General features: G+C 37.3%; 1 protein-coding gene across 1 annotated transcript; it reads left to right on the top strand.

The window, feature by feature from the left end:
• The first annotated feature begins 12,026 nt into the window (after positions 1–12,026).
• LOC139870910 (uncharacterized) lies at positions 12,027–13,899 on the top strand. The gene is made up of 3 exons (XM_071858673.1): positions 12,027–12,061; positions 12,163–13,253; positions 13,619–13,899. Exons 1-3 carry the CDS (start codon positions 12,027–12,029, stop codon positions 13,897–13,899), a joined length of 1,407 nt encoding a protein of 468 aa, XP_071714774.1.
• Positions 13,900–14,511: the final 612 nt, after the last annotated feature.

Raw genomic sequence — 14,511 nt, forward strand, 5'->3', positions numbered from 1 at the left:
ACGAATGTTGGTAATGGAGTCTATGGGACCCAACGTTAGGTGTCTCTTTCATACCTACTAGCATGGTATTCGACTCCGATGGTGTTACGGTTACATCAAAACATAGGGTATCGACAAGAAACCCTTAGGTGTTCTAGTGGCGGTGTGGAAGTTACAAGCGATAGCAACTCGATGATTGCTAGAGTAATACTTGTACGGTTAGGTAAGTGCTTCGGTTAAGTAGCGAAGGATAATCCGAAATCCTTCGTATGCTCAAGGGTGGAGCAAAGTTTGGTGATATGTGTGTTATAAGATGCAAGACGGGTGAACCTCGTCTCTCTTTTACGAGATGGTTGTGGTTTTGGGTCGTTAAGCTCGCTCGAGTGAGCCCCGTAGGCTTTGTAGATCATGTGTGTATTGTTGATCATATATGAGTTTAACAACTAATTGCTTGTGTGCGCGTGTTATTGGGTTAGTATGCATCGGGTGTTATATCACCATGTGAGAATATGTGACGTGTAATCGTCTTACCAAGAGTGTTGTGTTTTGATTTGGTGTAGCCGTGAGACCTTAACCGAGCGTATAGTGATGAGACCGTGTAGGGCGTAGTCCCAATTGTTGTGCTGAACTTATGGTAAAACCAATTAGGCCGTAACCAGAGTGTGGTAGTACGCTTGATGATAATAACATACTATGATGTATATACACATGTTAATTGGCGGTTCGATTTCGATGGCGGTTTTGTGATTGTGTGGCGAGTGTTGTACGCTCTTGACGACTACGCTTTTCTTTTATGATTTTAGGGGTGTACGCGGTATGCCGTTCGAGAGGCATTTCCGTTAACCACGTTCGTGTGCGGGTAGAGTCATGGTGGTTAACTATTCTTATGTATATAGGTAACCGGGTTAATGGTTATGACGAAGTTAGAAAGGTGTAAGCCTTGGTGTTCCAAGCGCCTCCTTAGTGTTGAGTTGAAAGATAAATAGGCTAGCTATGCGGCGTAGGTGGGTAGTGACTAACGGGTGTCGCTAGGAAGTCATGGGCGTTGAGCCGTAAGGTTCGTTAGATTTGTGTGACCGCGTGTAGTCAGGTGACGTGTGACGCCGGGAGTAGACCCCGTAAGAGTCAAGTCTTTGGAGACTCGGTGTTAGAAATTGGAGTTGGATAACACAACGTCAGGTGCCTCCTTATACCTGCTAGTGTAACTTTTGACTCCGATGGTATGATTACTTTAGATTTAGGTACCGGCGAGAAACCCGAAGTTACAACTGTGGTATATTGTGGTGTTTAGCGGGCGTTAACACTTAACTGATTTGAAATATCGAGGTTCGAATATCTTATAGTGAGTCCTTGGAAGGACTATTGAGTATGACCAACGCCGGAAAATGTAATGGGCGTTATGGAATGTCGGAATTCCACGGGGCGTTTTCATCTTGACGGTGAAAGTAGTGGGTTCAGACCCTAAATGGGGGAGTTAAGTACCGGAGAATGCGGAAAAAGTCCCTAACTAGTAGATGTGATGAGCGAATGGGTGTCGCTTATATAGGAAAGAAAGACTTTGGTGGTCTTCGAAAAAGTCCCAAGTTGAACTTTGGAGGATATGTTACGGGCGTGTATTATTGATTTCGGTGGTAGTTGGGATGAGCACTTACCTTTGGTGGAATTCTCGTACAATAATAGTTATCATACTAGTATCAGGATGCCACCTTACGAGATGCTCTATGGGCGGAGGTGTCGAACTCTGATTTGTTGGGGTGAAGTGGGATAAAAGGAAATCGGGAGCACCGATTTGGTTTTAGAAATGAATAACAAGATTGATATGATTCGGGCTCATTTGAAAAAGGCTCAAGATAGACAAAAGTCATATGCCGACAAACATAGGCGAATGATCGAATTCCAAGAAGGTGACATGGTAATGCTTAAGGTTTCGCCATGGAAAGATGTTATTCGGTTTCGAAAACGGTGAAAGTTAGCTCCTTGGTTTATTGGGCCATTCAAGGTTTTAGCTCGTGTTGGTGAAGTCGCGTATCGTTTGGAATTACCCGAAGAGCTTGCGGGGATCCATAATACATTTCATGTTTCTCATCTCCGTAAGTGTCTTGCGGATGATTCATCTTGGGTACCTTTAGACGAGATTGAGCTAAACAATAAGTTAGAGTATATTGAGGAGCCGATTGCTATACTCGATGAGAAGGTCAAAAAGTTGAGAAATAAAGAGGTGAGAACTTTTAAAGTTCAATGGTGAAATGTCCCGTTCATATTGATTATAAACGTTCCATATTAATTGATTTTGTTGCGAGGTTTTCACCTCTATATGAGACGTTTTTCAAAGACTGCATTCATTTTTTAAACAAACCATAACCTTTATTTTATCGACAAAGTTAACAAGACACCACTTAGATTATCCAGAAATAATAATCTAAAAAATATCACACTTACACACTACCAATACATATTGGTTTACAAATATTAATATGTTACAACAAAATAAATCTCGAATGCAGTTTTAAACAATATTATACAAGCATTCTGACACCAAATCTTGTCCATATAATAGCATACAACAGAGGAAGCTCTTAATAATCACCTGAGAATAAACATACTTTAAACGTCAACAAAAATGTTGGTGAGTTATAGGTTTAACCTATATTTATCAAATCGTAATAATAGACCACAAGATTTCATATTTCAATATACATCCCATACATAGAGATAAAAATCATTCATATGGTGAACACCTGGTAACCGACCTTAACAAGATGCATATAGAATATCCCCTATCATTCTGGGACTCCCTTTGTACATGATGAATTTGAATTACTAAAGCATCCGGTACTTTGGATGGGGCTCGTTGGGCCCAATAGATCTATCTTTAGGATTCGCGTCAATTAGGGTGTCTGTTCCCTAATTCTTAGATTACCAGACTAAAAAGGGGCATATTCGGTTTAATAATCCAGCTATAGAATGTAGTTTCATTTACTTGTGTCTATTTTGTAAAACATTTATAAAACTGCATGTATTCTCATCCCAAAATATTAGATTTTAAAAGTGGGACTATAACTCACTTTCACAGATTTTTACTTCATCGAAAAGTAAGACTTGGCCACTGGTCGATTCACGAACCTATAACAAATATATACATATATATCAAAGTATGTTCAAAATATATTTACAACATTTTTAATACGTTTTGCTGTTTTAAGTTTATTAAGTCATTTGTCCTCGTTAGTAACCTACAACTAGTTGTCCACAGTTAGATGTACAGAAAATAAAGAAATATATATTATCTTGAATCAATCCACGACCTCGTGTATACAAGCCTCAGGCTAGAACACAACTCAAAGTATATATAATATTTTGGAATCAACCTCAACCCTGTATAGCTAACTCCAACATTACTGCATATAGAGTGTCTATGGTTGTTCTGAAATATATATATATATATAGATGGGTCGATATGATATGTCAAAACATTGTATTCATGTCTATGGTATCCCAAGATTACATAATATATTAGAATACATATATAATACAATATGAGTTAGCTAGGATATGATTAATATAGATTTGTTACCAATTTTCACGTAGCTACAACAAGAAAAATTATCCAATCTTGTTTTACCCATAACTTCTTCGTTTTAAATCCGTTTTGAGTGTTTCAAGTTGCTATGGTTTCATATTGAACTTAAGTTTATGAATCTAAACAGAAAAAGTATAAGTTTATAGTCGGAAATACAGGTTACAAGTCATTTTTGTAAAGGTAGTCATTTTAGTCGAAAGAACGACGTCTTGAAGACCATTTTGGAAAACATACTTCCACTTTGAGTTTAACCATGATTTTTGGATATAATTTCATGTTAATAAGAAAAATAATTTTCCCAGAAGAAAAACTTTTAAATCAAAGTTTATCATAGTTTTTAATTAACTAACCCAAAACAGCCGATGTTACTACGACGGCGTATATCCTGTTTTACGGTGTTTTTCGTGTTTCCAGGTTTTAAATCATTAAGTTAGCATATCATATAGATATTGAACATGTGTTTAGTTTATTTTAAAATTCAAGTTAGAAGGAGTAACTTTATTTGCGAACAAGTTTAGAATTAACTAAACTATGTTCTAGTGATTACAAGTTTAAATCTTCGAATAAGATAGTTTTATATGTATGAATCGAATGATGTTATGAACATCATTACTACCTTAATTTTAGTTGTTAAACCTACTGGAAATGAGAAAAATATATCTAGCTTCAAAGGATGCTTGGGTGGCTTGAAAGTTCTTGAAGCAGAATCATGACACGAAAACAAGTTCAAGTAAGATTTCCACTCGAAATAAGATTGTTATAGTTATAGAAATTGAATCAAAGTTTTAATATGGAGTTGTATTATAAAGATATCCTACTGTAAATAAGAAATATTTCTTGAGGTTGGATGATCACTTTACAAGATTGGAAGTAAGCTAGCAAACTTGGAAGTATTCTTGATTTTATGAAACTAGAACTTATAGAATTTATGAAGAACACTTAGAACTTGAAGATAGAACTTGAGAGAGATCAATTAGATGAAGAAAATTGAAGAATAAAAGTGTTTGTAGGTGTTTTTGGTTGTTGGTATATGGATTAGATATAAAGGATGTGTAATTTTGTTTACTTGTAAATAAGTCATGAATGATTACTAATATTTTTGTAATTTTATGAGATATTTCAGGCTAGTTGCCAAATGATGGTTCCCACATGTGTTACGTGACTCACAAGGGCTGCTAAGAGCTGATCATTGCAGTGAATATACCAATAGTAAATACATTTGGAAGCTGGGTATTGTACGAGTACGAATACGAGTGCATACAAGTAGAATTGTTGATGAAAATGAATGAGGATGTAATTGTAAGCATTTTTGTTAAGTAGAAGTACTTTGATAAGTGTCTTGAAGTCTTTCAAAAGTGTATGAATACATATTAAAACACTACATGTATATACATTTTAACTGAGTCGTTAAGTCATCGTTAGTCGTTACATGTGAGTGTTGTTTTGAAACCTTTAGGTTAACGATCTTGTTAGATGTTGTTAACCCATTGTTTATTATATCTAAAGAGATGTTAAATTATTACATTATAGTGATATTATGATGTATTAATATATCTTAATATGATATATATACAATTAAATGTCGTTACAACGATAATCGTTACATATATGCCTCGTTTCGAAATCCTTAAGTTAGTAGTCTTGTTTTTACATATGTAGTTCATTGTTAATATACTTAATGATATGTTTACTTATCATAATACCATGTTAGCTATATATATATATATCCATATATATATGACATCATATAGTTTTTACAAGTTTTAACGTTCGTGAATCACCGGTCAACTTGGGTGGTCAATTGTCTATATGAAACCTATTTAAATTAATCAAGTCTTAACAAGTTTGATTGCTTAACATGTTGGAAACACTTAATCATGTAAATAACAATTTCATTTAATATATATAAACATGGAAAAGTTCGGGTCACTACAAATGGCGTCGTAGTAAAGGTTCCGAGTTTACTTGGGAGCCCGAAGTGTTCGTATTGGTTTACCTTCCCTCTTGCAATGCAGCTTGGATCACGAGGACGCGCTCCGATTCAAGTGGGGGAGAGTTGTAAGACCCTAATATTTATTGTACAGAGATGTAAATAGGGTACATGAAGTGTGGGTGACCTTGTTTATTTAAACAGAAGTCGGAGAGTGATCTGGGCAAGGTGCGTTTAGCACACACCTAATGGTGCGCGTGGCACACTGTTCACTGTAGCCAGGTTCTGCTTGTTTTAATCAGATATTTTGATGGTCTTTTTGGTAATTTCACTTGGGGACAAGTTAAAGACAACCAGATCAGTTTGGGGAGAGTTATAACTCCATTATCAACAACCTTATCCTTTCCAACTTCAATTTTAGAGAGAGAGTGAGATTCTTATGAGAAAGTTCAAGCAAGGGAAGAAGGAGCTAGTTTTGGGTCTTAGCTCGAGTTATAAAGTTGTTCATCTCCTCTCTAGCTACGTTTTGGTTGTAGTGATATGTTCTAACTTTGATTTCCTTACTTTGATTTTGTGTAAGGGTTAGGGTTTGGGTAAATAAAGAACACAAAACCCATATTTGTTGATCTTGGGTGTTCTTGGATAAGATTGAGTCATGAGGACTCAAGAATGACTAACCTAGGGTTTCAAAGTGTTAATTGGTGTTCATGAGCCTTAATTGGTTAGTTAATTACTAGCACACCTAGTTATTTAACAAATGGGTGTGTTGGTTTTAAAATGGTCAAAATGTTAATGATTGACCTAGTTGGGAAATATGGGTATGAAATACCCTTATTGTGTATTAGTTAGTGTTGTGGGATCTTAATCACTAGCTTTGAGTGATTTATGATGGTCTTGACCTTAATGGGATGGTTTTGGCGATAATGGGGCATTTAATGCATTTAAGTCATTAAATGCACATAAGTGAATGGTTGGTGTTTAGTCCAACTAGTTTGTGTGATTGATTGAGTACTTATTGTATTAGGTACTTTGCTTGAAGCTTGCGGAAGTATAAAACATTCACCGAAGGCGTTAAGGTGAGTGGAATGATTATATGCGTATGTATATAATGTATTTATTTGTATGCTGTGGTATGAACCAAAGAGCCGGTGGTGCCATAGTATGTGCGATTGTGCTACGATGTGAACCAAAGAGCCGGTAGCGTCATAGTACGTGTGTTGTAGTGTGAACCAAAGAGCCGGTAGCACTACGGCACGAGTTGTTAGAGTGTGAACCAAAGAGCCGGTAGCACTTTAACGCGAGTATGACTCGGGTTGTGATGTGAACCAAAGAGCCGGTAGCATCATAACCGATGCGTATGGTGTGAACCAAAGAGCCGGTAACACCATGACGCGAGGATGATTAACCATGGTTGTGTATTGTTTTGTAGCATATTGTATTATGTCAATTATATGTTATTGATTACGTTAGTTGCGATTTGTTGGAGATTATTAGCTTTGTACATGAGATGGTATGCTAATTGTATTGCTAGCGTATATGCGGTATATGGGTAAGTGATTGCAAGTAGGTATATATATATATATATATATATATATATATATATATATATATATATATATATATATATATATATATATATATATATATATGGGTATAATTATTTCATTCACTAAGCCTTGCTTACCCTCTCGTTGTTTATCTTTTTATAGGCTCCGGCGGAGACAAGGGTAAGGGCATTCGTATGGATTAGAGATCCCGCTTTGTTTGTAGGGGAAGCTTTTGGATGTTATAGCTTTTGGAGTTTGACCGAGATTTGGGTAGTTTAACCCCCAAACACCATGCTCATAGTGTCATTTGGAATTTAAACTCTTATGGTCGAACTTATATATTTTGAACGAAACTCGTAAAACGGCCGATGTGGGCCCCGTTTAGTAAAACTCATTTAATGATTGAATCGTATGAGTTTTTCATATTAGAACATGTTGTGAAAAGCGTTTCGTCTAAAAATGTCGGGAATTGGGTGATCTTTTTACGAAAAATGGAAAAAGTGGACAGCGGGCTGCCAGGCCCTGTGCGAGCCGCGCACAGGTGGGGCTGGCACCGCGCACCCCATATGGACAGCCATGTTCAAAAAAAAAAATTTATTCCGCGTTTTTGGTTGGATAATGGGTTGGGTTGTTACAATCATATCCTTGGGAGGAGCATTAGCCCTATCCTCTATTGTTGGTGCAGTAGGATAAAATTGCGCTAACAGTGGATAGTGGTGTTTTAGGGTTCCGATTTTCGCCGCTGTCATATAAGAGACGAAGGCGCTAGGTGTGTTCGCAGATGATGATGATGATGCCATTTTTTGATTATATGAATGGATCTGGTAATTAATTTGAAAACGGCGAAGTATGAATCGATAAATTGCAAGTGTGAATCGCTAAAAGGTGAGTATGGATTTCGATAAACTGTGCTTAAAAAGAAATTGATGATGAAAGCGTAAAGTTGTTAATGCGAGTTGTTATGCTATTTATAATCTAAATTCAGACGAGGAAGTCGTAAAGGTAATGATTAAATTTTAACGGCTAAAATTACCGCAACGTGTTAACGGTAATTATATACTCCCTCCGTCCCTATATTATTGTCCACTATACTATTTTGGGACGTCCCATTTTAATTGTCCACTTAGTATTTTAACCAATCAAAAGAGGTTATAGTGGAGAGAGAAGATATTTTATTGGGGGAGAATAAAGTTAGTGGGATTTCCTAAAACTGTGTGTTTTTTGTCTGGTGACAATTAAATAGGGACGGAGGGAGTAGCCATTACAGCGTTTTCTGATTTGACAGCTTTTCAGAGTTACTGCTGTTATTACGTGTTATCATGGCGAAAATCAACGGTAATAAATTAACAGTGCAAAAATTATTAACACTTGCTACAAGCGTATTTTAAGTAGCATATTTTATTTTTTAGAGTTTATCATAATACATTTGCTATGCAAAATGTACCATCATAAACTGGGGGGACTTGATCATATACATAGCATTGTATATGTATATTTTATTTGCTAAAGGCTAAAAACAGAAGTTGCGCGAAGTATATTCAAAAGACTTGACATATCCGCTAAAAGTTAAGTCTGCGGATTATGGCGCATTAATAAAAGACTGCGGATTATCTTCGCTAAGTTATCGCGGAGTGCAGTTAAATCTGCACACCGCGAATATTTTGAATACTATAAATAGAGAGCTTGGCCTCTCATTTATAGGTTGTTGATTCTCTGTCATTCACCCAGACCTTTGTAATTTTCACTTGTGACTTTGCCCAAGGAATCTTTACATCGTGTTAAGGTGAATCATGCTAATTAACAATCAAGACCGCATCGGGGTGGTTGATCACTTGATTGAAAAGTGAAAGACGATCATCAGGGCCCAAAATAATCATCAAACATCTCATCCCCATCTTAACATCATTGCACTCAATCCTTAATTAAGTAACTCTTTAATATAGGATTGATCAATTGATCATATACATAGCATTGTATATGTATATTTTATTTGCTAAAGGCTAAAAACAGAAGTTGCGCGAAGTATATTCAAAATGCTTGACATATCCACTAAAAGTTAAGTCTGCGGATTATAGCGCATTAATAAAAGATTGCGGATTGTTCTTGCTAAGTCAACGCGGATGGTAAGACCATCCGCACACCGCGAATATTCTGGAAACTATAAATAGAGAGCATGGCCTCTCATTTATAGGTTGTTGATTCTCTGCCATTTGCCAAGACCTTTGTAATTTTTACTTGTGACTTTGCCCAAGGAATCTTTAAATTGTGTTAAGGTGAATCATGCTAATTAACAATCAAGACCGGTTCAGGGTGGTTGATCACTTGATTGAAAAGTGAAAGACGATCATCAGGGCCCAAAATAATCATCAAACATCCCATCCCCATCTTAACATCATTGCACTCAATCCTTAATTAAGTAACTCTTTAATATAGGATTGATCAATTAGCGCCATCCGTGGGACACGTTCAAAATTAAACTCGGAATGTTTTGTTTTTTGCTATCAAACAATCAATAGGCTTGTTTAACTTTAATCGTGTATTGTTATGGTGATTTGCAGGAAATTGCTAATGGCGTATCAGTTGATTTGATCGTCGGACATGGTAGCTAATGCAAAGCAAGTAAATGGCCCTGTGAATGCTGATATACTGGCTAGTGATTCGCAAAATACCTTGCCAGTTAATATGCAGGCAAATGTTAATGCTATCGCGAGTAGTTCAGTTCAAGAACCGCTCGCTAAAGCATCTAATGTCAATACGCTAACACTGATCTGCAACTAAAGGTTGCTGCTAACAAAATGGTTGCGCGAAGAAATTTGCAACAAAATCGCGATGAAACTATTGTCGATGGCAAGCGATCAAGAATTTTGGCTGGAAAAACAAGCTTAAAAGCAGACAAAGTCCTTGGCACTGTAATGGTGTATCCTATCGTATACATGCATAAAGGCATAATATTCGCATGAAATTAGCATCAGGAACACTGGGAACAACAGTTTTGTGAAACTGCCCGTCCAGCGTTCTCCGCTGTGTAGGCTGCTTCCATCATGTGTAAGCCCTGAAGACCGCCTAGCGCTTAAGCCCTGACCAGAGAGCGTTACATCCAGCGTAAATATCGGATCACGAATAACAGAATGCAACATCATCTGACACGTGTCCCCGAGTACTCCGGTGGATCTATCACTATAAATAGACCCCTTCAGTAGTCATTTTACACATTCAGACACTCTGATAACTTGTGACCAGAGATTTCACCTTTCTCTCTCACATAGTATTTTCTCTCACTAGAAGTCATTCGGCTAGTAGCTCAGCGCTCAGCAGACTAAGATTGATTGAGCCACCCCACAAGTTTCTATATCTGTGTTCCGGGTCTGCAGGGATTATTTCCCGAGGGTAAACATCAATCGATAACATTCCCCTACTTTTAGCTAGATACTTCTAGTATTTGTGCTAACACACTAAGCCTTACCTCATAAGGAAATAGGTGTCAACAATGGCGCGATCTGTTAATCACCTCACCGATACTGACGGCGAAAGCGAGGATAAAGAATTTGTACCCATAGGTGTAGGCATGATACATCCATGGAAAGCTGGACAACGAAGGAAGGCAGAGGTGTTAGAAGATTGGAAAGAACAATTAATATTATTTCCTTCTATGTTTAACACAAATCCATCCGATAATCCAGTGGTTATAGAAGTACGAGTTGCTAATTGCATAATAGGCAATGTCTATACTGACACAGGAGCTGGAGCAGACATTATGTAAGAACATTGCTTCATACAGCTTTCTAAACATGTACAACAAACAATTAAGGAAACATATGTGCCGTTAGCAAGTTTTACAAGTGAACCGTCCTGATATGAAGGAAGTATTCTTCTTGAAGTAGTTTTGGGCAAGCCACCCCTTAAACGCACGGCCAACATAGAGTTTTTGGTGGTAAAAGAAAATTCACAATACAATATCATTTTGGGAAGAACTGCCTTAATGACGTTTGGGGCTGTGAAGTCAACCGTGCATGGCATGATGAAATTTCCAACGCCTGGCGGAATAGCAATGCTATACGTATAACGGAAGAAATTAATTGAGTGTTCTCAAGTAACAAAAACAACAATTAAGCCAATCATACATGATGATGGGTCAATCTCGCCAAATCCACAATTTCCAGATCAAAAGATCATAATTGGGCACACGTTATCTACGGAATGTAAGGAAAGATTATATAACATTTTGGCAACGAATTTAGACGTCTTTGCATGGCAACCGTCTGATATGACTGGTGTTCCAAGGGAAGTTGGAGAACATAGGTTAAATGTGAATCCTAATATACATCCTGTTTGTCAAAAGAAGCGAGGCATGGCGCCAGAAAGAAGCAAATTCCTCCGTGATGAGGTACGAAGTTTGGTGGATGCTGGAATCTTGTGAGAGGTCAAATAACAGACGTGGGTGGCAAATCCGGTCATGGTAAGGAAGCCGGACAACTCATGGCGGATGTGTGTAGATTTCACAGATATCAATAAAGCATGCCCCAAAGATAATTATACCTTACCTGAAATCGATTGGAAGGTTGAATCATTGGCAGGATACCGATTTAAATGTTTTTTAGATGCAGCTAAGGGGTATCATCAAATACCTATGGCCTTAAAGGATGAAGATAAAACAGCTTTTCAAACGACGGAAGGCATATTTTGTTACAAGAAAATGCCTTTTGGTTTGAAGAATGCAGGAGCAACATATCAAAGACTTATTGATATGGCATTCAAGGATCAGATTGGCCAAAACATTGAGGCTTATGTGGATGATATCGTTATAAAAAGTCATACTGAAGAAAAAAATGTTGCGAGATATACAAGAGACTTTTGCATCTCTGCGAAAAATCAATATGAAGTTAAATCCTAAGAAGTGTACGTTTGTCGTGGAAGAAGGAAAATTTTTAGGTCATATTTTTACAGAACGAGGTATTAAACCTATTCCTAAGAAAATTCAAGCAATTGAAAAATGACATCGCCGGCAAGCAAAAAAGACATTCAAAGGTTAAATGGATGTTTAGCAGCATTAACAAGATTTTTATCCAAAGCAGCTGAAAAGTCGCTTCCATTCATGAAGGTGTTAAAAAGTTGACTAAATAAAAAAGATTTTGTTTGGACGGCGAAGCTGAAGGTGCATTCCAAGAAGTCAAGCAATTGTTAAAAACATTACCTACATTAACAGCGCTAATAGAAGGAGAAACTTTGATTTTGTATTTAGCTGTCTCAAAAGAAGCAATTAGTTCTATCTTAATTGCAGAACGTAATGGCGTACAAATGCCTATATATTTTGTGAGCGAAGTATTACAACTCAGTGAAATAAATTATCCACCAATTCATCGCATGGTTTATGCCCTTGTGCATACTGCACGATGTTTACAAAGGTATTTTCAAGGTCATCCTATTTTGGTGTTAACAGATCAACCGTTGAAGCAAGTACTCCAGCGTCCAGAGTCATCTGGCCGTCTAGCGAAATGGGCCATCGAGTTGGGCGAATATAAAATTAATTTTGCTCAGAGAAATGCGGTGAAAGGACAAATATTGGCAGATTTTCTTCTGGAAACAAATGAAAAAGTGGAATATGATACTAAAATGGCACCACAACAACATGTTTGGGAATTGCACACTGATGGGGCCTCAAGTGAAGAAGGAACAGGTGCAGGACTGGTTCTAACAAGTCAAGATGGGGAAGAGTATACTTATGCATTGAAACTTTGTTTTTATGCATCCAACAATGAAGCAGAGTATGAGGCATTACTCTCTGGCTTGTGCATAGCAGTAGAAATGGGTATAACAAACCTAAGGGCATATGTTGATTATCAAATTGTGGCTCAGCAAGTTAATGGAATGTTTGATGCAAGCGATACATCAATGAGGCAGTATGTAAAGTTGATAGAAGCAATTTCAAAGAAATTTGATAACCTAGAGGTCGCGCAAATCGCTCGAAATAAGAATAAGAAGGCTGACTTCTTAAGCAAGTTAGCTACTTTAACCTTTGATCATTTGCACAAGCGAGTGTTAGTTGAGGAACTTAAGGAAAAATCAATACATGAAAAACCAATCGTGGCAATAGTTGAAAATGCTAAGGAAACTTGGATGACTCCATATTTGCGGTATTTACACGACGGAGGACGACCCATTGACAAGACGGAAGCCAGAAGGATAAAAGTAACGGTGCCAATATATGAAGTAGTTAATGGTACTCTTTATCGAAAATCTTACAATGGTCCGTTGTTAAGATGTTTAACCAATGATGAAGCATTGAAAGTAGTAAAGGAAATGCATGAAGGAGTTTGTTCTCAACAATCCGGCTTCCGTACTGTGGCATCACGGATTATGCGACAAGTATATTTTTGGCCTTCCCTCTATCGAGATGTTACAGAAATTATAAAAACATGTGAGAACTGTCAGAGGCATGGGACCGTTCAGCGTCTTCCGAAGTATGACTTGATACCAGTATCATCCGCTTGGCCGTTCTGCAAATGGGCGATGATATTGTGAGACCATTCAATAGAAGCACTTGTAATGCTAAGTTCTTGGTGGTAGCAATTGATTTTTTAACAGAATGGGTTGAAGCGAAGGCTTTAGCAAAGATTACAGGAGAAAATGTCAAAAAGTTTGTCTGGCATGATATTGTGTGCCGTTATGGGGTTCCAAATGAAATAGTCAGTGACAATGGCAAGCAATTTGTAGAGAATCCATTTCGAAGTTGGTGTGAAGAGCTAGGAATAAAGCAAAACTTTACATTTGTTGCTCAACCTCAAGCGAATGGGCAAGTGGAGGTTACTAACAAAGAAATTGTTGCTGGCATTAAGACACATCTAGGATTAAGTAAAACCGGTTAGGTAGACGAACTGCCAAATGTACTATGGGCACACCGGACAACTCCAAAGCGGAGCATGGGAGAAACACCCTTCAGTTTAGTATATGGTACAGAAGCAGTGATACCAGCCAAAATATGTGTTCCAACACAACGCATTATGGCATTTGATATTGAAGCCAATTCTGTAACATTGAGGGAAAATCTTAACTTGTTAGAGGAAAGAAGATTGATGGCCGCCATCCGACAAGCAGATCACAAACATAAGATGGCAAAATATTACAACAAAAAAGTGAAGCATACATAATTTGAAGTTGGTGATTTGGTGTTGCGAGATAACGAAGCAAGCAGGCAAATTTAATTTGGAAAACTGGCACCAAAATGGGAAGGACCTTATAAGGTCACAAAAGTAAATTAGAACGGGTCATACATGCTTGCTGCGCCATCCGGTGAGTAATATGAAAGAGCTTGGAATGCAATGAATTTAAAGAAATTTTTTGCGTAGTGCTATATGCATGGACAACTTGATCACCTGTCAAATGCATGAGATATAGTCATAAATGTAAAAATTCTTTTTGAATAAGAATAACAGCAATTATTCTTATGGCAATATCTTTCATAAATTTTATCTGGCCAA

The sequence above is a fragment of the Rutidosis leptorrhynchoides genome, chromosome 10 (genome assembly GCF_046630445.1).
Source record: "Rutidosis leptorrhynchoides isolate AG116_Rl617_1_P2 chromosome 10, CSIRO_AGI_Rlap_v1, whole genome shotgun sequence".
Classification (NCBI taxonomy): domain Eukaryota; kingdom Viridiplantae; phylum Streptophyta; class Magnoliopsida; order Asterales; family Asteraceae; genus Rutidosis; species Rutidosis leptorrhynchoides.

Excerpts from the sequence above, each read along its gene's own strand:
- LOC139870910 (XM_071858673.1), top strand. The coding sequence starts at position 12,027 with ATGACATCGCCGGCAAGCAAAAAAGACATTCAAAG. Across the intron at positions 12,062-12,162 it reads AGCAAAAAAGACATTCAAAG|ATTTTGTTTGGACGGCGAAG; the intron begins GTTAAATGGATG and ends TAAATAAAAAAG. Across the intron at positions 13,254-13,618 it reads AATATATGAAGTAGTTAATG|AATGGGTTGAAGCGAAGGCT; the intron begins GTACTCTTTATC and ends ATTTTTTAACAG.